Source organism: Plasmodium berghei, assembly GCF_900002375.2.
Source record: "Plasmodium berghei ANKA genome assembly, chromosome: 8".
NCBI classification, from domain to species: Eukaryota; Apicomplexa; class Aconoidasida; order Haemosporida; family Plasmodiidae; genus Plasmodium; species Plasmodium berghei.
Window position 1 is genome coordinate 329,581 of NC_036166.2, and position 23,774 is coordinate 353,354.

The following is a 23,774-nucleotide window of genomic DNA, read 5'->3' on the forward strand; positions in this document are numbered from 1 at the left end:
TTTTTACTTCATTCACAATTCTTATATTCAACCAAATTAGCCAAATTGTATTAAAAATAAAATACCATACAAAAAAGAAAAGGATAATACCCAATATTTTCACCAAACATAACTAGATTGTATTAGTAAGATTTATATATTCTTTATAAATTTCTTTATTTTAATTGCTTATAATGTGTATATGTGTCTTATTCAATTAGCAAATGATATGTGTAGACATTAAACTATGTGATCTACCATAAAACTATAAATTAATTAAATATCATAGAAATGGTAATATTTATATTTGACACTATTTAAAAAAATGGGAATAATACATTACAATTTCAATGGGCATTCCCATTTTCCTTGGTAAAGTGCTATCGATTTGCACATAATATAAAAAAAATCACAGATAAATAATGCTTTGTATACACATTTATAACATAAAGAGCATACATTGCTGTAACTAAATAACATATATATTATTAATATCTTTTAAAAAAATAGACAATTTTTAAAATATGCACTTAATTGACATAATTTTAAATACTTAAAATAAGTCCTACATTCTTTCGATATTAATATAAAAAAAACTAATACAATGTTTTCTCTTTATTTATAATAATAATTTTCATAAAAAATTTTATTACGTGAAATAAAATTTTGATCATAAATTTATATTTTTCTCTCGGAAAAAATAATCATGGATAAATCGATAAAAGCATCTTATAAAAAATATGTAATGAAATTAAACTTTGTCTTATTATCTGTATTTTTTCAATTAAATCTGTTAAAGTCCAAAAATTATTTTTTTCAACTATTTATGTAATATGTAGGTATTAAAAAAATGCATATTTACGTAATATAGTATACTGTCTATCCAGAAAAAACAAACTTCTATAACACCTTAAAAATCAATAAATTTATCTAAATGCATAAGCAAATTTACAAAAATAATAATAAAAAATACTGAAATAGTAAAATTCCGTTCGAAATATTTAAAAAGAATTTCTAAAGGCATTCATCTATTATTAGTTTTCTTAAACTAAAAAAACAGAATAAATAAATTATTAAAAAATTAAAACCTTCATATGTATTTATATAAGGGAATTCATCCTATGTATGAGCATTTTATTATCTATATGTAATCCATATGCATATATAGACACATTTGATAACATATATATATTATATGCTTTGAATTTAAACATTTTCGAATAAAAGAAATAAGAGAAAAAAATATATAGCAAGCCTGTTCTAAATGTGCAAATATTAAAAATATATTTCTTCTATTATATCTTGTGTGAATATAACTTGACGAAACATGAGTATATTGTTTTACTGATTCTGCAAATTGATTTATAAAATAATAAATTCTTTGAATGCATACATAATTAACCATACCCATATGCTCACTATTAGGAACTTCATTAAACTTTTTACTAAATGTATATATATAGATGCACGCTTTTTAATAAATTAAGTCAAAGGAAAAAATATGAAAGGAATATATGATTGCTCTGATAAAGAATGTTCAGAAAATGGTGAAAATAAATCTAATATTAATGATGAAAAAAATAAAATAATTAGAAAATATATGAGCATAGTAGAAGACGAGATGAAAAATGACTCTGAAAATCTATTCGACAATTATGAATTGAATAGCAATGATTCTAAAAATCAAACTGGGGAAAGCAATTATCCAGATAGTAATGACGATATTATATTATATGACGCTGATATAAAAAATTCAATACTTGGAAATAGCGATTGGGAAACTAGAACTCATGATAACAATTGCGATAATGCCCATAACAATGGTGATATAGATAAACTAAATGAAAGCAGTATAATAAATAAATGTTTATCAAATAAAGACACTAATAATATTGATCAAATCGATAAAAGCGATAGAAATGATATTTGTTCAGATTCAGTAAGAACTATTTAATAATTTTTTGAAGTTATGTATATGCATTCATATGTATATCATCATTTTGATATTATCTATTAAATTTATTAATATATTTAATAAATATGTATAACAGGAAATGATAAATGATATTATATTAGAAAAGGATAAAAATAATGAAAAAAACAAAGAAGATGTTAGTTTGTCAGAGTATATCAGCACCCAAATGAATGAGGAGGAAATTATTCAAGGTAAAAGTGCGCGAAAAAATTAAGAAAATTAAAAAAAGTTATAAAATATGAAAAATATAAGAATAATAAAAAAATAAATATTATCAATCAAATTTTATAATACAGGAACAAAAGAAACAATAAATAAAACAGATAACTTGCAATTGGATATAGACAATTTTATGGAATTTAAAAAAGAAAGTACTAATTTTCAATCATACATTAAAGAATGTGTCTATAACCTAGAATCAATAGAAAATAATGAAAAAAAAAACTCATGCTTTTTCATGGAAATTAAAGGTAAAAATTATGCACAAAAATTACACATATATATAAAATTATTAAAAAATTGAAATGCAAAAAAAAATATATATTTAATTATAAGAGTGATCAATATAATATGAAATAATATTCCCTTAAAATCAATGGCAATATAATCCTTATCACAATCATTTTTTATTTTGATATAGACCTGAATGAATGGAAAGAAAAACACAGATATTTGACATCTTCGTAATAACTAAAAATGAATCTGCATATATTTATGGGAATATATCTTTTGGTTTTAATTTATATGTTACACAATTTTAATATACTAATTTTATCATCCTCTTCAAATTTATATGTGCAACAGATATCGAAGAATGGAAAAAAAATTAAATAAAATAATAAACAGTGAAAGCATTCATTTAGGAACGGTTAGGATTGAAAATCCCACAAAACATAATTAAATATACAGTAGGAAAAAACAAATTCATAAATTTTAAATCTTTTCAGAGAAGAAGTCTTAAGCAACATAAAGATTTTTTAGATAACGAATATAAAGAGGTAGTAAAATATTTTAAATCGTTTTCTAAATATATGATTTTTTATTTCACAACTAATACGATTGTATGTATCTATCTATGCATATATCGGGTTGTACCTTCTTATAATTAAGTGGCTATGCGTTTTACAAAAAATCGTCTCTGAGTATAAAAAGAACATTGGAGCTCAAGGTAAATCGCCTTTTTTTATAAAAAAAACGAATATAGACCTTCATTGAAAAACTATTTTTATATTAAATTCAATTGATATTAAATTTTTATTTTTAACTTTGTTCGTATTTAATAAAAGTCTCGGAATTAAATGAAAAAGAATACTTTATTTTATCCAAAAATATTTATGAAGACTTTAAGGGAAATCACCTAGAAGAAGTATTACATAAAGAAAAAAGAAAAAAAAATCACAAACTAAGTTATTTTGCTATTGTTTTTTTTTTTTTTTCAAAGCTTAACATAAGCAATGTCCTATTTTTGCTTATAACAAAGCACCAAATAAAAATCGATGATGATATAGTGGATTATTTGGAACAATGTTATGAAACAATAAATAAAGGTACCAAATATCGCGCGTGTATATATATATATATATATAATACAATTGAAGAAAATTGATATATTTGTCTTATTTTTCGTCTTTTTAAATAGATAAAACATTAAATAATATTATACAAAAAGTAAATGATATAAATAAAAATATTGAAGATATAGGAGGGGAAACAGTAATAAAAAAATGAAATAAATATAAAGAAATATCGAAAATGTAATATATACATAGGTAGTCATCTGTATTTTGTAACGATAAACGTACAATTATGTGTATACTACTGTTTTAATATAGGGGTCATGGGATAGCGATCAAAATAACTATTTTATGGAAGTTTATGAAAATAATATACATTTAGGGGATGAAGTACTTTTAAATAAGAAATTTTATACTATAAAGCATTTCATCAAATTATTTATTATTTTTTCTTGTTTCTTGAATACATAAATATAATACATGCTTATATACATTGTCTATTCGAAAAAAAAAATATGCAACATCATATATTTTGGAAATCTCTTTTTTATGAAGATAATATGCGGCATATTGAAAAATGGATTAAACAAAAATGAAAATGAAATCCTTGAGCATATAGAGTGGTATAGAAAATTTGTCTCATGTAATACCCTAAGGAATAAATGGCTAAATAGCATAAACATTATTAATACAAACGTAAAATAAAAAAAAACGAAAAAAAAACTTTTATATATTAATATTAATACATTCAAAGATATGCAAATAATTTGATGGCTAGCTATATATAATGAAGAAATTATTTATTTTTGTTCCTTTCTATGCCTCTTCATTTGTGCTCGTATTATTCTTATCATCCTATAAATAATAAATACAAAATGCATACGGGGATAATCATATTCAGGACCAAAAGAAAAGCAATTTGAAAATTCAAAAAAAAAAACAGATGATACAATTGTGGAAAGATAAAAAAAGTAAGGAACAAAAAAACAGCCATTACAAAAGTTACACGTTTTATCGAAAAATATTTTATTTGATCTCATTATTCACATTTTTAACGATACTTATATACTTAAATTGTTGTAATACAGAACATGAGTCGGAAATTAAAAATAAGAAGGTTGAGCAAATGAAGAAAGATGAATTGAAAATTCAAAGAAAAATACGAGACGAGTAAGAATTGAAAAAATAAATAAATTATGAATATTTTACGTAATAATATAAAAAATTATATATTTATTTTGTCTTTGCAGTATTAAGAAGAAAAAGGAATTATTACAAAATGAACTAAACAAAAAAAAGGACGATATGAAAAAAAATGTATCAAAGCACTTATCGTATATATAAGATTTTATAGTTGTGTTTATATTGTCGTTTTCTGTAATTATCTTTATTCATAATACCATATATGTTCTATATACATAATATTGTACATTACCTTTTTATTTAAATAGAAAATAGAAAAAAGACAAAAAAGTATCTTATCCGAAGAAATGTTGCAAAGAATAAACGAAAGAAATGAACGGTTATATAAATAAATAGAAAAACATAATAATGTTTTATTTATCGAAATAGTTTTATCACATGCTAGTGAATCCAAAGTGGAAAGGCTAATGATAATTAATGTTAGCTGAACTATATATATATTTAATTTTAATTTGTTTTCAATTATTTTTTTTCTCTTTTAAAGAATTTTACAAAAAAAAGTTCAGTCCAATGTAAACCTTAACGATGACAATAATGAAAAAAACAAAAAACAGTCGAATCAGAAATATATGCACGTACAAAGTAAATTGCTAAGCAATACAGGTATAGTTAATTAAAAATAATTTTTTAAAACTTTTTAATTTGTTCATTTATATTAGTGATAATATATAATTATATATCAGCATTAACTTGTTTATTGTCCGAGCTTGGTAGTTTTTTATTTCCTTATATTTATATGACAACATAGTAAATGGAAATGAAAAAATATAAGCCTTTATCTCGAAAATTGGGAAATATGACCATACTTATGTGATTCTATGCATCGAATCCTTATATATTTAAAAAAAATAAAAATAAATAATAATAAATGTACACTACATCAATAATTATAGATACGTTAATTATTGGGATTTGCAAATGAATGTAATATATTACGCTCATTTTTTTTTTAATTTTACTATTTCAATTTATTTGTTAGCATATTTAGCGTTTACTATATTTGATTTTTTATTATATAATTATTAATATAATTTCAGTTTAAAAAAAAAAATTGCATTTTGTTTAATATATGAATTATATCTTTTTATGATATTTTTATGTGTTGGGGTGTTCCACAATCATTAATTATATGATGCCTGCTTGAAAATTATGCATGCATCTCTATGACCGATTCTTATTCCAAATAGCATGTGAATTCCTTCATACACATAATCCGTATTATATATATTGATGAATATTTTTTTCTGTTTTATATGTAGATAATCTTTTAAAGAGAATTGAATCGAGTGTAGAGACGATCAAAAACATATTATAATGCGCTTCCCTTTACCCCCATTTTTTGTTCATTTTATTTCATAGTTTCATCACATTGCTATTTCATATGCTTTTTTTTCTAAATATCTTGAATGTATAACTATTGATCATTTTTCATCTTTTCATTTTCATGGATGTAATACTAACACAATTAGCTAAAAAGATGAAACAAAAAATTACTAGATAAAAAATTCCCAATTTGGTGATGTATTTTAGAAAATATTAAAAAATATATATGCAATAATTATGGGAATAGAATAAAACTAATATATATTTTTTTATCATAGAATTAGTATTTGATTTTATGACATTAAAATAAGCAAAAATGAATATAACATGGTTAAGTATATACGTTATTTTTTCTTTTGCAATCCAGACACCCTTGAAAAGTTTCCTATTTTCCTACATAAGTAATGAAATAATATATGCATAACCCGCTTGATCATATGTTTTACATTTTTATATTTATTTTGAATATTTAAATACATGTCATTATATAGATGAAAAAACTCTAATTACTTAGTATATTTCCTCATTATAAACTACCATATACTTGGTTACACATTTTTTTATAGGTATCCCTATGATAATATGTACTGATTCAAATGATACTTCAAAAAAACGTAATTCTCAAATAATTAAAAGTGCCGATGCATTAATTGAAAATATAACAGAAATAATATACTACCTAGAAAATGTAAATAATTATGTGATAGATTATAATAAAGAATTATTTTTAAAATTAGAATATTTAATACAACATGATAATGCTTTATATGATTCCTTTGAGCATAATGAAAAAGTATTAAATCAAATATACAAATATTATGATAATATATTAAATAAATATAGTACAAATTTAAAAACTCTAAAGGATGATAAAATTAATATATTTAATGAAATTGTTACCAATATTCAAAGTGAAAATAAATATTATACATATTTTATTTATAAAAATATTCTTTCTAAAATTGATTTAATTAGTGATATGAATAAAAAGGTAAGTTTTATAAATATATGTCATATTTTGTCTTGCTTTTTATTTTACCTTGATTTGTACCATGTTTTACAACTTTTTGTTCGCTCTTTCAAAATTTACAGAAAATTGACAAAGATAAAGAAAAAAACATCAAGAATATCACACAAAACCTAGAAGTCTTTAAGAACAAATTGATGGATATAAAAAAAAATATTAGGGATGTAATAATTGAAAAATTTGAAAATATAAAAAAAACAAATGAAGAAAATATCCAACAAATCGAAAACCAAGCACATCAATACTTACATGGAAATAGCAAATATGACACATTCTCACGGTATATAATAAACGATTTTTTATTAAATGATAAAAAAATAAATATAATAAATTATGAAAATAATTATTTCTTTAAAACCAATTTTATGTATTTTAATTTCTTGTTAAATTATATAAAAGAAAAAAAAAGTAGTTACATTAATAATAAAAAACTCAATTTTAATATTTATATATATTTAAAAGAAACGTTAATAAAAGAAATCGAATCAGCATACCATAACTATTATGTAATACCCGATCTACATATTATTGATGTTATAATAAAAAATGCTAATAAAATAATGGAAAAAGAAGGTAAAAAAAATAATCATTATACATATATTTTAGTATGTATCGATAATTATATTGTTAAATATAATATATTATCTAGTAATATATATCTAGATATGGTACCAAGTATTAAATCCCTTTTTACTAGTAAAAGTGCTAGCGATATAAATTCCAATAAAATGGAAAATATACTTTTCAATATTAAAAAACAAAATCAAGAAAATTATACAACTACAATTTTTGAAAATAAGTTTTATCAAAGTTTAATACCAAAGGAAAATGATAATATTCAAAATAATAATTCAGAATTAGAAAAAGACACAGACTCCAATCAACAAAATAATTCAAAAACCTACTATTTTATGAAAAAAAATATTTTTTTTGATTCAAAAAAACAATATTATAAAAAATTTTTGTCATATTATGCATACGAAGAAATATTTAACATTTTATGCAACAACAATGCTGCATGCAGTTCTGATATTATTGACTCCATTAATCGCGTAAATAAAAGCACTTTTGTTATAAAAATGCATCTAAAGTTGAAAAATGAATTAAAGAAATTTCTCCAGATACATCAAACTGAGTTGAAAGATGTTAAAAAATGTCAATCTGAATCCACATCCACAAGTGAGGATCTTGATAATGAAAATAACCAAAACAGTTCTAGTAGAAACGATAGTAAAGGGAAATCCAACGCATCATGTTTCAAAAAACAAAGTGAAAAGATGCCCAATGAAAATGACAATTTTATAAATATGGGAAACATCAGCGATTTTTTAAATACATATTATATTTCTTATCATAAATCGTTTAAAGTTGCGAATAGAAAACATATTTATTCATTATTATCCCATATCTTTGAAAGTTATTTAAATAATAAGCACTTAAATTATATTCAAGAAAAATATAAGCACATAGAAAATGCTAACAGTATAACATTGCATTATTTGGGTGTTTTGCCAGAAATAATAAAAGTTTACAAAACGTTCAACTATTGTGAAGCTCTTTATCAATTAGGGATTACATATCTCATGAATAATTTTAAAAATACAGAAGATGATGAAAATAATAAAACTGACGAAAATAATAAAGCCAACGAAGAAATAAGTAAAGAAATAGATTTTTTAAAAAATAATAATGAGAAATATATGGAAATGTTTCAAAGTCATTTAAATTCAGAAATCAAATTCATTAACTTTTTTGAGTTTTTAATTCAACAAAAAATTGCTTTTATATATGAAGAAAATGAATTTTTAAAATTATATATATATTATGGTAAAAAGGAGTTACCACAATTACCATATACTCCTTTATTTTCAAATTGTAGAACAATAATAAAAATAGAAGTATTACGTGATACAAACACGAAACAAATAATATACTCAGGTAGGTCTTTTTTTTTAGAAACATTAATAACCTTAAAAGAATATAAAATCAAAAATAAAAGTGCATACATAGTTATTGAAACATCAGATGAAAATAGTACTATTAAAAAAAGATTAAAACTAGAAATGCTATATAAAATATCACCCTTTTCACATATTAATGCCTATATTATTTCAAATGATGGAATTGAAACAGTTTATCATAAGGGAAATATATATCAACGATCTGCTAGTGATATTAAGGATGTTATTAGTGACATACGAAATGATTTTTTAAATGTTATTTTACCACAACATAATATGTTTGATTTGATTGATAATTACATATATATTATTATATGTTTGAAGAATGAAAACTGTTGATGGGTACATATGAAATATATTTTCATATATCTATGATATATCCCTTGCTATTGTTTTTTATAGAAAACAAAAGTAGAAATCGTTTTCTTAAAAATATTTCTATGCAATGCAATAGTATTACATACTACATTTTTTCAACATTGTTTTTTTATGTTTCTTCTGTTTTAATCTAATATATAATATGTTTCCCATTTTATATGCTTAATTAAGGATCGTGTTCTTTAAAAGAACATTTTATGCACATCAATTCTACAGATATTTTTTTGTATCAACTATAAAATTATACATTACATTTCAATAAAAAATATTATATATTAATAAAATAATTTCTAAATAGAAAAAATATGAGCATATATCGCTAAATTAGCATAGATGATTGTATATATACTTCTCTTTATATTTATTTATTAGATAAAGCAATATACATACAAGTATGCAAAATATTTCGTTGCTAATATTATGTTATTATCTACGCTTTAAAAAAAAAATCTTAAACAAAATATTTTCGAATTTCTCACTGTTGATATATAGCTGACATATGGTGATTCTAATGTTGCATTCGATATAATAATTTTTTTTTCATTTTTTTGTTTCAGTTTTTCAGAAAAAGGAAATAACCTTGGCAGATCAATGCGCACAGTGTGTATATATACATATGTATAGTTTCTTATATGCGTGAGTGCCTAGGCAACTATTGTTTAGTTTTATGTAAAACAAAAAAAAATATACATATATGTAAACATTATGAAACGTGTATTAAAAGGCATACTATACGAGCTATGCACAAAATACTCAAAGCATCGAGCTTCAAGCCATCAGGCTCAAATTTCCAATGGATACTCAGTTAATCCAATAAAAAAAGAAAAAGCCACAAATATATTATTGTCATAAAATACACTCTCTACTAACTTCTGAGCATTATTCTTCCTGCATCTCCTCTTCATCCATGTTATATGGAATTGGTGAAAATGGATCATCATTTTGTACATCATGTGCACCACCTTGTTGAATAGGAGAAAAAACTTGCGTACCTTGCGCGTTTTGTCTTATTTGCACACGAGATTGCAGCATGTATGCAGGAGAAAGAGGGTTTTTTCCTGTCATGTTTTCATTCTTATCATATACAGGGGAACTTATAGAATAAGCTGGAGATGTTGGTGAAAATTTTGGAGAAGTAATTGAATATGGAGAATATTGTGGGCTACTAGGATTATTAGGTACTGGAGATGATGGCGAATATTGTGGAGAAGTGGGTGAATATTTTGGCGAAGTTACTGAATAAACAGGAGACATAATATTGTATTTTTTATTACCCCCCATATCATCACTTGCTTGATTTTTTGGGGATGTAGGAGAATAATATGCATTATTATTTGCATTATATGTAGGAGATGTTGGTGAATAAGATGGAGAATATATATTATTTTGCATCTGGGGTTTTGGAGAAAATATATCGATCATAGGATTTGGTGAATATATAAGAGGCGATTGTATATTATTCATATTTGCTTTAGGTGAAAAAACATTATAATTATTTAAGCCAGGATTTGTAGATGCATTATTTTTTGGGGAAAATAATAATAAAGGATCAAGCGGCTGTTTATGATTTCTATTATCAAATGGAGAAAATGGAGAATGAATAACTGAAGTTGGTGAAGTAGGTGATAAAGGAGCTCTTGGCGATTGGGTTGGAGAAAATTTGCCTCCTAATTGTAAAGTGTCTAAATTATTAAAATCGCTATTTTTTGATGGTGACATAATATTATCTGAATAATTTAGCAAACATTGTGGTGACAATATATTATTAACATTATCAATTGGCAAAGTAGGAGATAATAAATTTGAATTATAAGTTGGAGAAAAAGGTAAAGGTGAGCTAATTGTATTTATTCCTAAAGGTGATTGTAAACCATCAGGTGTTATAATACCTTGATTGCTATTACTGCCATTACTATCTGGTGTTGTAAAACCAGCACTAGTTATATCTTGTATAGTTTCTAAATTCTGATTTGCATCATTTAATTTTTGATTATCGATAATTATATCAAATACACCTGTACCTATTTTACATAATTGTCCTAACATTATATTTTCTGTTATACCTCTTAAATTATCTACTTGTGCAAATGCAGCTGCTTCTAATAATATTTCTACAGTTTCTTCAAAACTACATTTTATTAATGGTCCTTTGTCTACTCTATTTATTCCATGTCTAGTTATAGACATTAAATATCCTTTTTGTGTCATAACATCACAAAGTATTGATAAATGCCTATAATTTACATATGAACTATCAAATGATATAACTGTTCTTAATTCCTTTAGTAATGCTCTTCTAACTGCTTCTATACCTAAAACTTCAAATATTTCGACAATATCATTTGATATAGTTTTTTTAAAATCTACTGATGGAGCACAAAATATACTTTCTAAATTACAACCATCTGTATCTAATACCCAATGAGAGCTTCGAACGAATTTACCATTTTCAGAATCATAAGTAATTTTAGATTCTTCTCTCATATATACTTTTGTTATATTTTCAATTCCTCTTAATTTTAAACTAGATAAGCATTCTTCCATTAATTTTTTTAAAAATGTGTCTTCGGTATCTTCTTTTGATATCATTGTATTATTTTCATTATTCAAATTTTTCTTTCTATTTTTTTGATTGTTTTCATCATCTCCTCCTTTTCCCATTGTTTTGTTACTTCCACCCATACCGCCATTATTACCACTGATATGTTGATCATCATTTAATTCACCCTTTTTCTTTTCTCCGTCATAAAAATTAGATGTGTTTTCATCATTTCCATATGGGATTTTATTCATATTATGACTACTATTACTACTTTCTTTATTTTCTAAGTTTCTAGAATCACTTCCAAAAAGAAAAACTTCTTCTTCATCATCCTCTTCGTCGTTTTCATTGTTATCATTTTTATGTATTCCCTTTCTACCATCTTCCTTTTTAATACTTTTAGTGCCATCTATATTTTGCCCTAGATTATCTATCGAGGAATTTACAATATGATCTACATTTCCTATATTATTACCACTAATAGTTGCATTATCTTCATTTTTTTCATTCATATCAGATGTACTTTTCTTTACCTTAAAAGTATTAGCTATGTTATTATAATTTTCTGGAATTTCCCTTTCATCACCATCTTCATCTTCACATTGGTCATCATTAATATTATCTCCATTTCCACTTAAAAAATTATATTCCCCATTTAAATATTTTACTCTAATTCTTAAAACTAAATCTTCTGAGTTATCATCTGTATATATAATATCTAACTCATCACTTGAAAAAACAGAATATATTATATATACAATTTCTTTCATAGTTAGTTTTTTTTCATTAACATGTATATTTGTTAGTTGAACCCTCAGAACCCATTCACCTAATGTATATTGGGTATCATCTTCATCTGGAAATTCATAAAATTCATTAACCCATAATTTATCTTCTTCTAATATAGTACTTGTTGTATTAGGATCATAAATAATTTGAGCATGTGATGTTAATTGTTTTAATGTTGTATGTTCCAATTTTGTTAATATATCTTTCGCTTTTTGTTGATCATTTGATATCATATCATCTAAATATATAGTAGTAGATGGTGTTTTAACATTTTTAACAATATTTATTAATTCTTTTAATCTCGGTACCCCTAATGTTACATTTTTTGAACCCACACCAGCAAAATGAAATGTATTTAATGTCATTTGTGTTGCTGGTTCTCCAATAGATTGGGCTGCTAATGCTCCTACACATTCTCCAGGATGGCATAATGACTTATAAAATATTTTTTCAATTTCTTGTAATAGCCAATCAATTCCTTTTAAGCTTATTTTATGTGTATGTATTAGTAATTTTGAATTTAAATATGTTCTTAAATGTGCTTTTAATAATATTGTAGCATTGTTTTGGGCTTCTAACGACAATGTATCACTATTATTTATTTGTTTAATTATTACTAATTTATCTAAAAAATTATTTACTTTTTGTGCGATTTCTACGGGATTTATACCCATCGAATTTATTTTATCATCATAGCTGTTTCGAACCAAACTTCCAAATTTATTTCCAATCAAATCATTATTTTCATTATTTCCTGAAAAATAATAATCTGCATCATCATCACTTTCATTACTATCTTCTTCATCGTCATAATTATCACTGTCTTCTTTATTATATGCCTCAAATCCCATGAATGATTTATCATTTTTCATAACAGTAGATAAATCATTATTCTCATATTCTTTTTTAATTTCAAACATAAGATCTTTATTTCCTTCATCATTTAACTCATTTATGTTGTTTTCACCATGTATTGATTTTTCGTTCAATTTTTTTGTTTTACTTTTTTTTTTTTTTTTTCTATTTCCACCTATACCCATTGTATCATTTCCTCTATCTCTGCTTATCTTTGTTTGAATTTTGGATTTACTACTAATTACTGGAATAAAAGGAAATTGAGATTTGGCATGCTCAATCAATCGATTCATATTAATAGGTAAATGCTGTCTTATATCACCATCAGAAAATATTTCTTTGCATAAATAATTTTTGCATTTATACAACTCTTCAAATTCTTGGTTTAATATATTTTGTTTATCGTAATCAATATAGGCTGGATTTTCTTCGCATCCTATGGATACTGTATCAAGCGCTCTTATGTCGCTTTCTCTATTTTTATTTTCTGTTTCTAATCTTTCTGATGTATTTCCTTCTTTACCTAAGTAATAATCCTTTCCATATGACTCGTCATCAAAATTATATTTATATAACTTTTTAATTTCTTTATTATCTAATTTCATTAAATCGATAATTTGGTCTTCTATATATTCTCCTGCCATTCCATCTTCACCATATAAAAATTGAATAATATCACCATATGAATTTCTTACTGTTCGATCATATTGTACCATCACATCTTCCATAGCTTTAATTAATCTTCTTTGTATATAACCAGTTTCTGAAGTTTTACAAGCAGTATCAATAATACCTTCTCTACCTCCCATAGCATGAAAAAAAACTTCTTGTGGTGTTAACCCACTTAAATAAGAATTCGATACAAATCCTCTACTTTCTGGCCCATAATCAAATTTGATAAAATGTGGTAATGATCTATGATTAAATCCGAATGGAATTCTTTTTCCTTCCACATTTTGTTGACCCACACATGATATAATTTGTGATATATTAATTATAGAACCTTTAGAACCACTAGCCACCATGCTAAAGATATTATTTTTTTCATCTAAACTTTCAGATGCAACTTTTCCTGCCATTTCTCTAGCACAGTTTAATTCATTATTGACTCGGGTTTCAAAAGATTCATATAAAGATTTTCCAGGTTGACATTCTAATTCACCTCTTTGTGCTTTTTTTACAAGTTTTGTAACTTCATTTTTAGATTTATTTAATATTTCTTTAACTTTATCTAAAACTTTATTACTAGCTATAATATCTGAGCAACTAACTGTAAAACCAACATATTCAAGCCAATTATTTGTTACCTTTTGTAAAGCTGAAATAAAATCTTTAGTTTTATCCGGTCCCATTTCATGCCATAATATATGAATCAAAGAACCACTAGAAGATCCAACAACCCTCTTACAAATTATCCCACTTAATAATTCATTATTTTTAATAATAACTTTACCATCATTATTTGAACAATAAGGATTATCATCTTTACAAGATGTAGAAGAATCTCGAATTAAATTTATTTTCATTTTACATCTTTTACCATATCCATTATCCCCTCCGTTACCCACGTTAGAAATATTTGAAACATTATTATTTATTTCATTTCGTATATTACCTATATGCATATTATCCATAAGAGACAATGGGCTATTTGGATTATTTGACCCACTTAGTTTCCCAAAATTATTTTCATTATCTCTTCCCATATTATTTCCAAATTTAAATCTATCATCATTATCAAAATTATTATTCATATCTTTATCATCAAATTGTAATAACATAGAAAATATTTGTTTTCCTGTCCATAAAGGTTTGGGTTTTATTATTGCAGGAGTTGGAACTTTATAATTCCAGTATGGTATCCAAATTAATAATCCCATAACTTCTTCTTTTGTTAAAAAATTATCTCTTCTAGTAAATTTTCTAATAGCTAATAATGAGTCTTGTACTATACCCATAACAGGTTTATTACCTTGTGGAGAAACTATTTGTTTTTGCACAATCATTAAATGTTTTATTTCAGATCGGGTTTCATGTGATTGAGCTAAATGTAAGTTCATTTCATCACCATCAAAATCAGCATTATATGGTGAAGTTACAGCTAAATTTAAACGAAATGTAGAATAAGGCAATATTTTAGCTTTGTGTCCCATAATACTCATTTTATGTAATGATGGTTGTCGATTAAATAATATGTAATCTTCATCAGTCATATGTCTTTCTACTTTATATCCATATTCTAACTCTTTTTCTGAATTTTTTCGAACATGCCTTAAATCATATTTTGATCCATTATCTCTTATAATATATTTAGCTCCTGGCCATTCATATGGACCTCTTTCCACTAGCTTTTTTAAATTATCATAATTAAGGGGAGTAACAGTTTCACAAAATGTTAATGTCATAGCAACAGATTTAGGTACCCCTATATAATCTATATTTAAATTAGGATCACCAGTAATTACTGTTCTAGCTGAAAAGTCAACTCTTTTACCCATTAAATTTCCTCTCAATCTACCTTCTTTACCTTTCAATCTTGTTCTTATAGCTTTTATTGGTTTTTTAGATCGAGTTGTTGCAATTGGCATACCTGGTATATCATTATCAAATAATGTTGTAATATGAAACTGTAATAATGAACATAAATCTTGCAATACATGAGATTTTGCACCTCTATCTGTTTGCCTTTTTAATTGTATATTTGTTTTTACTATATCTAAAAGTTTAAGTGTTAAATCGTCTTCACTTCGTTGATTACCATATTGTACATATGGTCTTGCACATGGTGGAGGAATAGGCATAAAAGTTAATATTAAAGATGGTGGTATACATCTATCTGAATTAAATCCAAGTATACTCATTTCTTCTTTTCTTATTTTTTTTAATATATCTAATGCTTCTTCAGCACTTAACCTTCTTTTACTACCATCTATGTCATCTTCATTATTATTATGTAAAAATTGGATATACATGTTTGGACCCTCTCTAGTATATTTAGGTTGAACACAGCCACAATCTACATCCTCTTTACTTATCATTTCAAAAAGGTTACTATAATTATTACTACTATTTAAAAGCATTTGTTGGTTAACATTTAAATTACTTAAATCATTATTATAAAACTTATCTATAGAGGTATCATTTATATATATATTATCATCTTGTGCAGAAGAATGATTACATACTTTTATTCCTTGACACAATTCTGATAATTTTTTTAATCTTAAACTATTTACTTTTATTTTTTCTATATATTTTACTTTTGAACTATTCATATCACATAGTAATCTACCACAATGATAACAAACACATCTTAATACATTCAATACTACATTCATAAAACCGTAATGATACATTGGTTTTGCTAATTCTATATATCCAAAATGACCTGGGCAGTTTTTAACATTCATATTACATGTACCACATAAAGCTTTATAATCTATCGTTCCCATTCTTATATCATTTAATCCTCCATCTCTTGGAAATCCATCTTTATATATATCAACATTAACTATTTCACATACTCCTATTTTTTTTATTATTTCTGGGTCTAATACCCCTAGTTCTAATCTTTTCACTCTCTTTAACTCACATGCTGAGTATGGAATATTTAAATCAACTGTCATTTTTTATAATTTTCACTTTTTTTGTTGTTGTCTTCTTATATTTCCTATTCTTCCGTTTTCTATGAAAAGCAAATTTGATATTTTCTTGCCTCTATGTGGAAGAACAAGATAAATAAAAGCATGCAAAACTTTTGCATGTATATATAAACTTAAGTTTTCAAAACTATTTTTTTTATAATATGTGGCATGATTATTTATTCTCACTTTGAAATATATATATATAAGTATAAAACGCAATACTTCCCTTCATGGAAAATTATTTTTGTTCTTATTTTGAGATTAGCATATATATTGTATCTGAACAACTGTTTATAAATACATAATATACAACATGAAATTATGACTATATTTGAATTTTTAACACATCCCCTCTCTAGTTTAATGATAATCTTATTTATATTATGCTTTAAAATTATATATCTGTTTACTTATATGAATTTTGATTCATATTATAATACAATCAAGAATGATCTCAGTGGGAATTCATATATATATGTATATATATTACATACATACACAAGTGTATACATTATTTATTTACTACACTACTTCGAATAAAAAGCATGAAGCATTATACAAAAAAAAAAAATGAAGAACAAAGAGAAAAAGTGTGCGAACGAACAAACCAATGAATATAATAAATGTATATTAGTATGATATATAATAATTTTAAAGTTCATTTAAAATAAATATAAAAAATAATAATACAATAAAAACTAAACCAGTAGTTATTTTTTGGTATATTTAATTTAAAAATTTTCCCCTTCGTTATTATTACTTTAGATAATAATACAATTATATATTTTTGTTAACATTTAAAAATAATAAAACTTGTATACAAAAATAAATCCATAAAATTATACCATATAACACTATCATTGTTGTATAGTTTTTACATACTATAAATATATGTAATTCTTCATTTTTACATCTTTTTATTTTTTATAATTTTCATAAGTTTACAAAAAAGGGAAAATTATAAAAAAAGTAGTTACTATAAATATGTAGATATATATATTTATGATTTACATAAATTGAAAACACTTCTTTAAAGGTTAACATAAAAGCGTACTGCTATAAATAAATGTATTATCTACCTATGTATGTATTTTATTCAAGCAATAAAAATAAAAAAAAAAATATTTATTTTTATTATATTATTATTATTATATATTATATATATATATATATATATATATATGCATAAATTGCTGGAATATTTTTATCAACAAGCATAAATATTGTGCGTATAGTGTGATCAACATGACATAAAAAATTTGAATAAATATATAATTATATAATATTTAAAAAAATAAAAAATAAAAAATAAATAAACAAATAAATAAATAAAAAGAAATATAATAATGTGAACAGCTTAAATTGCTACAACATTAGAAGATCATATTATTAGTTAACAAAAATAATTATATAATAGTATGTAAATTAAAAAATTGAGGTGGGAAAAAAGCGTGTGATATTTTCTGCACATATAAAGGAATAATATGTATATTATAGCAAAATTGTAATAGTAGAATCTTATGCTTCCCCAACATTTTTTTTAGTTAAAAAAATATAGGAATAATATTTAAAATGCAGTCAACAAAGAACATATTTTTACATTATAAAGAAATATTAGTACTTACAAAAGCAAGAACTGCCAAGCTTAAACCCTTTAAATAAATTCATACCTTATATATTCATTCTTCTCATATAAAATAAAGGTTATTATGTAAATAAGCATGTATACGAATATGTGCTATTAGGACTTTGAAAAAAAACTATCATATATGGTTATTATATATATATTAATATATGTATTACCAAAATCGAAAAAATATATTTCTAAAATTATATGTAAAGCACATTTATAGTCATATTCGTCTTTTGGCATTCAATGACATACATTGAAAATGTTCAAGTTAAATTTGAAAAAAAAAAAAACGAATTTATAATTGTAAAAGCATAGGTAAATTATACTATGTTTTTATTTCCACTTTAGTTTCATCTTATTACTTAGTGCATATATAATCTTTATAGAGAGGTATGTATAGAATTATGGAAATTGGATTTCCTTTTGGTTTGGCATACAACAATGATATAGTAAATATTACATAAGTGTAAAAATAAACACCTATATATTTACAAACTAATTTTGTTAATAATTATTAGTAAAAAAAGTATTAAAATTAAAAAATATGCACAGTATTACAGTCCATACACATAGGAAAAGTTTTCAATTTTTTTTGTGAAAAATAATAAATAAGTATATATGTAAATAGGAACACATATATTATAAATATGTCGCATTTGTGTATATGCATAAAATTTAATAAGCAAATGTAAAATATACAAATAATTCCCTATAAAGGGGTATGTAATTTTGGATAAAACAAATTTGTTTCAATGTAGGGGAAAATAAAAAAAATGAAAATCATAAATAGAATAAGAAAGGTGCAAAAATATATGAAAAAAAAATATAATTTTTTTATTGTGTCAAACAAAATATATATATTATAAACGCGCAAAATCATAGTTGTAAGTGAAAAATATATTGAAAAAAAGGAGCAAAAAAAAGTGAAAAAAAATGTGAAAAAACAAAAGAAAAATCAACTGGATACTATTCCAAACAATTGATTAAGTATCATTATTATTTGTTTCATCTGATTGTAATAATAAATTTTCGCCTGAATAATCAGTCTTTTGTATTTTATGTGGTTCTTTTTTTTGTGAATTTTTAATATTGTTATATATAGACAAGGACTGAGATATTAAACTACCAACATTATTTAAATCAGCAGGAATAACTACAGTGTTATTGCTTTTACAAATATTTGAAAAAGCTTCAATATATTGTTCAGCTATAAGTAATGAAATAGCATTGTGTGAATCTAGCTTTTTAATTTTATTTGCAATAATATCTATAGCTTCTGCAGTTGCATCTGCTTTGGCTTTTATAGCAAATGCTTGTCCTTCTGCAACTAAAATAGATTTTTTTTTTTTCCCAATAGCTATGTTTATTTCACTTTCTCTCTCCCCTTCACTTTGTAATATTTCAGCTCTTTTTCTTCTTTCAGCTTCTGCTTGTTTTTCCATTGCATTTTTTATATTAACAGGCAATATAATATCACGAATCTCATATCTCATACATTTAATACCCCAATTTTTTGATGACTCATTAATAGCTTTAACTATTTTTTCATTTAAATTATCTCGTTCTAAAAATGTTGTATCTAAAGTAAGTTTGCCTAATTCTGTTCTCATAGTAACTTGTGCTAATTGTGTGACAGCAAAAATTGCATCATCAATAGCATAAGAAGCGTTATAAGGGTTATCACATTTTATATATAATACACCATCAATATTTAGTGTGACATTATCTTTTGTTATAGCTGTTTGATTTGGTATAGTAATAGTTTCTTCTTTTAATGAAAATATATAAGCTACTTTATCAATAAAAGGTAAAAGAAAATGAATTCCTCCTAATAGTGTTTTTTTATATTTTCCTAACCTTTCAATTATATATGCTGTTTGTTGTGGTATTATTATAAATCCTAAACTGCTCCATATTTTTTTATAATTTTTTTTATTATCACTACTTGTATAATAATTATATCTATTTTCATAAAATGTACCTATTCTATGATTTTTTCGGCTTATATATTTTTTTCCATTTAATATATTAATATTCTTATTATAATCATAAAAGTTTCTGACTTGGCTTATCAATCTTGTACAATTCTTACTTATATTATTATGACATAATAATATTTGATTGCAATGAATTAAAGCCCCCTTTTTCCATGATATTTCACATAATGAATTCATTTTTTGAAATAAAAAATTCGCGCATGTATCTATATATGTATCATGTATGTATATGTTTATATATACAAATAATTTATTTTTATTTCAAATATATGTATAATACTTTCTCTTATTTTATATTACAATAATGTATTATCTCCTTTCTTCACACTATATTAACCTCCTGTACAATATCTATATAAGCGTATTCAATATTCTTACATTCGAACATGAGTATACATAAATATGTATGCATATATGTTTGTGGTTCTATTTATGGACCTCTTATTAATATATTTACGTTTTTTTCTGCTATTTCTTGTGCTCCTAAGAAATTATTTCTATTTATCACTATGTTATGGATCACTCACTTCGTTGATTCCTTGCTTATTACTATATGTTGGCTTATTTATTATTATTATCGCTAGTTTTTGTTTTGCTCATAATTTTATAAGCGAAATGGCTATTGTTTCACTTTCTTTTTGCAAAGAATTAAACGGCGATTTTCTTTTTATATTTTTATTATCAAAATAAATATATCAAATAAATAAAAGCCTATGTATGTAAATATACATATCCATATAGAACCTATTTATACACAAACAATTTACTCATATATATATATTATATATATTTTATGTTATTAAACCTTAAGCATGGCTTTTACCTATGTATTTATTACATATTGTCATTTATTTATATAAAAAAATATGAAATAATGGAAAAAATGCAAAGAAAAATATATGGATAAAAAAATTACTATTATAAATGTAAAATAATAATGCCGTTAAATAAATTTTCCCTATAAAATATTTTTTTTCGTTGTTTTAATTTTTTTGCTTTAATTTCATATTAGCTATAAACAAATAAAAGGAAGATAGTATATATATTTAATACATATATAATACTAAAAAAATTCAAATGCCTAATTAATCTAGTGTCAACAAATAATTGGTAAAAAAACTATCCTTTAAAATACCAACAAAAATTATATCACATATATAAGGCAAATATAATATAGTATTCATTCCCCTCCAATTTTACACATTTATATGATTGACCATATTATACGAAAATATGATATCTTAGAGAAAAGTATATGTAACAAAATACAAAAATACCATTATAATACATATATATAAAGGTATAATACAACAAAAATATATATATATTTCTTTATTTTATACAAATATGATATTTACACACATTTTAACTGATTTTTGTGTTTTTTTTATATATTTATTTTCTTTCTAAAAATGGAATATGTGTTGTAGGATCTATGTATGCCTACTTTTATACTAAAAAATGAAAAGAAAAAAAATATTATCATAATTAACCCTCAACTACAATAATAAAGTTGGTACTATTTTACAAAGTTAATATACATAATCATATATGTATTTTTCCTATTCATATGTTTTAACATTAAAAGTTTAAGCATTACGAATTTAGTTTCTATATTTAATAAGTTTTTTATATTTCACCATGAAAAAAAGTGAAAAAAAAAACAAATGAGTAAACATATGCTAAAATAGGTAATAAATTATTATAATTCACTTTCACAGCTGTGTCTTATAGGGTTTGAGATATATCAATGTGTTAATTCTAATAAATAATGAATATTTATAAAATCACTTTTTGGGATATCTTCGTTTATATTATCTTTGTTACTTAATTCTTCTAATTCATCAAAAGTATTAAATTTGTCACTTACTTTGGTATTTTTATTAAAATTATGTAAATTTATTAAATTCTTCTTCTCATTATTATTTAACTTGCTTCTATTTTGCTTTATTTTATTGATATCCTTCCATTTTTTGAGCAAAGAATTAATATCCTTTATATTTATCGTTTCATTTTTTGGTGTGTTTAAAATGATGTTTAAAATTTTTGTTATCTGTTTATTTAAAGATTTATCATTAGGTTTACTTTCATATAATAATTTGTTCATACTTTTAAAGATATTTGTATTATTCAATTTGCTCAAATTATTTATTTTTACACGATCATTGTGATCAATTATATTATCTTCTTTATTTCTATTGTTTATATCGCTTTCTAGTTTGGACATTGTATCCTCCACATAATATACATCATCTATAGCATAATAGTTATCTTCATGTATATCATTCTTACTTTTTATTTTCCTTAAGTGCATTGGTTTTATTGACATATCACTAAATACTTTTCCTAAGCTTCCCATCCAAAATGTTGCATACAAAAATAAAAAATAAAGAAGCAAATTCATTTTGTTAACTATCTTTTAAAATTAGAAACAAAAAAATAAAACAAAAAAATTTATTATTTTACATTTCACAGAGCGTGAAAAACAAATCGTCCTTTGTACGAGCATATATAAACATTTATTTATAATCACAAGGGTAGCAACAAAATACACAACACGCGTATACGGTTTTTAATTTTCTTGCGTTTTTTATTTCCCAAAATAATGGCTTAGACAGGAATATCTTTTGGGAGAAGGTTAGGTATTTATTAAACAATTACAAGCGATATATGCACAGTTAAAATTTTTTAATGTGCCAATTTTTATTTTTTTCATTAAATCATTATATTATATATTATTTTGTGAAATTAATATTTATACTTTATTATGTATATATGGAAAAATAATATATAGCACAATTAACTAAAGAATGTAATTATTTTATGAATGGTAATAAAAAAGAAAGTGAAATACACATATATTTATGTACAATACATATACAAAAAAAATTTTGTCAATATAATGCTGCATAATAAAGCAATTTAATAATGTGTGTATGTTTTTTTTTCCTTAA

At 23.5% G+C, this 23,774-nt stretch overlaps 5 protein-coding genes across 5 annotated transcripts; 2 read left to right on the forward strand and 3 right to left on the reverse strand.

Annotated features, from left to right (window-relative positions):
* Positions 1 to 1,480: 1,480 nt before the first annotated feature.
* Positions 1,481 to 5,288, forward strand: PBANKA_0806800 (conserved Plasmodium protein, unknown function; the record flags this gene model as incomplete). The annotated part of the gene is made up of 17 exons (XM_034564220.1): positions 1,481 to 1,918; positions 2,031 to 2,145; positions 2,251 to 2,424; positions 2,595 to 2,637; positions 2,759 to 2,822; positions 2,902 to 2,952; positions 3,065 to 3,122; positions 3,241 to 3,320; positions 3,396 to 3,501; positions 3,594 to 3,667; positions 3,787 to 3,858; positions 4,024 to 4,164; positions 4,370 to 4,439; positions 4,557 to 4,638; positions 4,719 to 4,785; positions 4,920 to 4,990; positions 5,156 to 5,288. 17 exons carry the CDS (start codon positions 1,481 to 1,483, stop codon positions 5,286 to 5,288), a joined length of 1,839 nt encoding a protein of 612 aa, XP_034421038.1.
* A 1,022-nt stretch (positions 5,289 to 6,310) lies between these two features.
* PBANKA_0806900 (conserved Plasmodium protein, unknown function) lies at positions 6,311 to 9,321 on the forward strand (the record flags this gene model as incomplete). Its single annotated transcript, XM_034564221.1, has 3 exons — positions 6,311 to 6,395; positions 6,561 to 6,985; positions 7,087 to 9,321. 3 exons carry the CDS (start codon positions 6,311 to 6,313, stop codon positions 9,319 to 9,321), a joined length of 2,745 nt encoding a protein of 914 aa, XP_034421039.1.
* A 918-nt stretch (positions 9,322 to 10,239) lies between these two features.
* PBANKA_0807000 (DNA-directed RNA polymerase II subunit RPB1, putative) lies at positions 10,240 to 17,172 on the reverse strand (the record flags this gene model as incomplete). The annotated part of the gene is made up of 1 exon (XM_034564222.1): positions 10,240 to 17,172. The coding sequence occupies one exon, from the start codon at positions 17,170 to 17,172 to the stop codon at positions 10,240 to 10,242; it is 6,933 nt and encodes a 2,310-aa protein (XP_034421040.1).
* Positions 17,173 to 19,806: 2,634 nt separating this feature from the next.
* PBANKA_0807100 (stomatin-like protein) lies at positions 19,807 to 20,997 on the reverse strand (the record flags this gene model as incomplete). Its single annotated transcript, XM_034564223.1, has 1 exon — positions 19,807 to 20,997. One exon carries the CDS (start codon positions 20,995 to 20,997, stop codon positions 19,807 to 19,809), a length of 1,191 nt encoding a protein of 396 aa, XP_034421041.1.
* Positions 20,998 to 22,567: 1,570 nt separating this feature from the next.
* PBANKA_0807200 (conserved Plasmodium protein, unknown function) lies at positions 22,568 to 23,224 on the reverse strand (the record flags this gene model as incomplete). The annotated part of the gene is made up of 1 exon (XM_034564224.1): positions 22,568 to 23,224. One exon carries the CDS (start codon positions 23,222 to 23,224, stop codon positions 22,568 to 22,570), a length of 657 nt encoding a protein of 218 aa, XP_034421042.1.
* Positions 23,225 to 23,774: the final 550 nt, after the last annotated feature.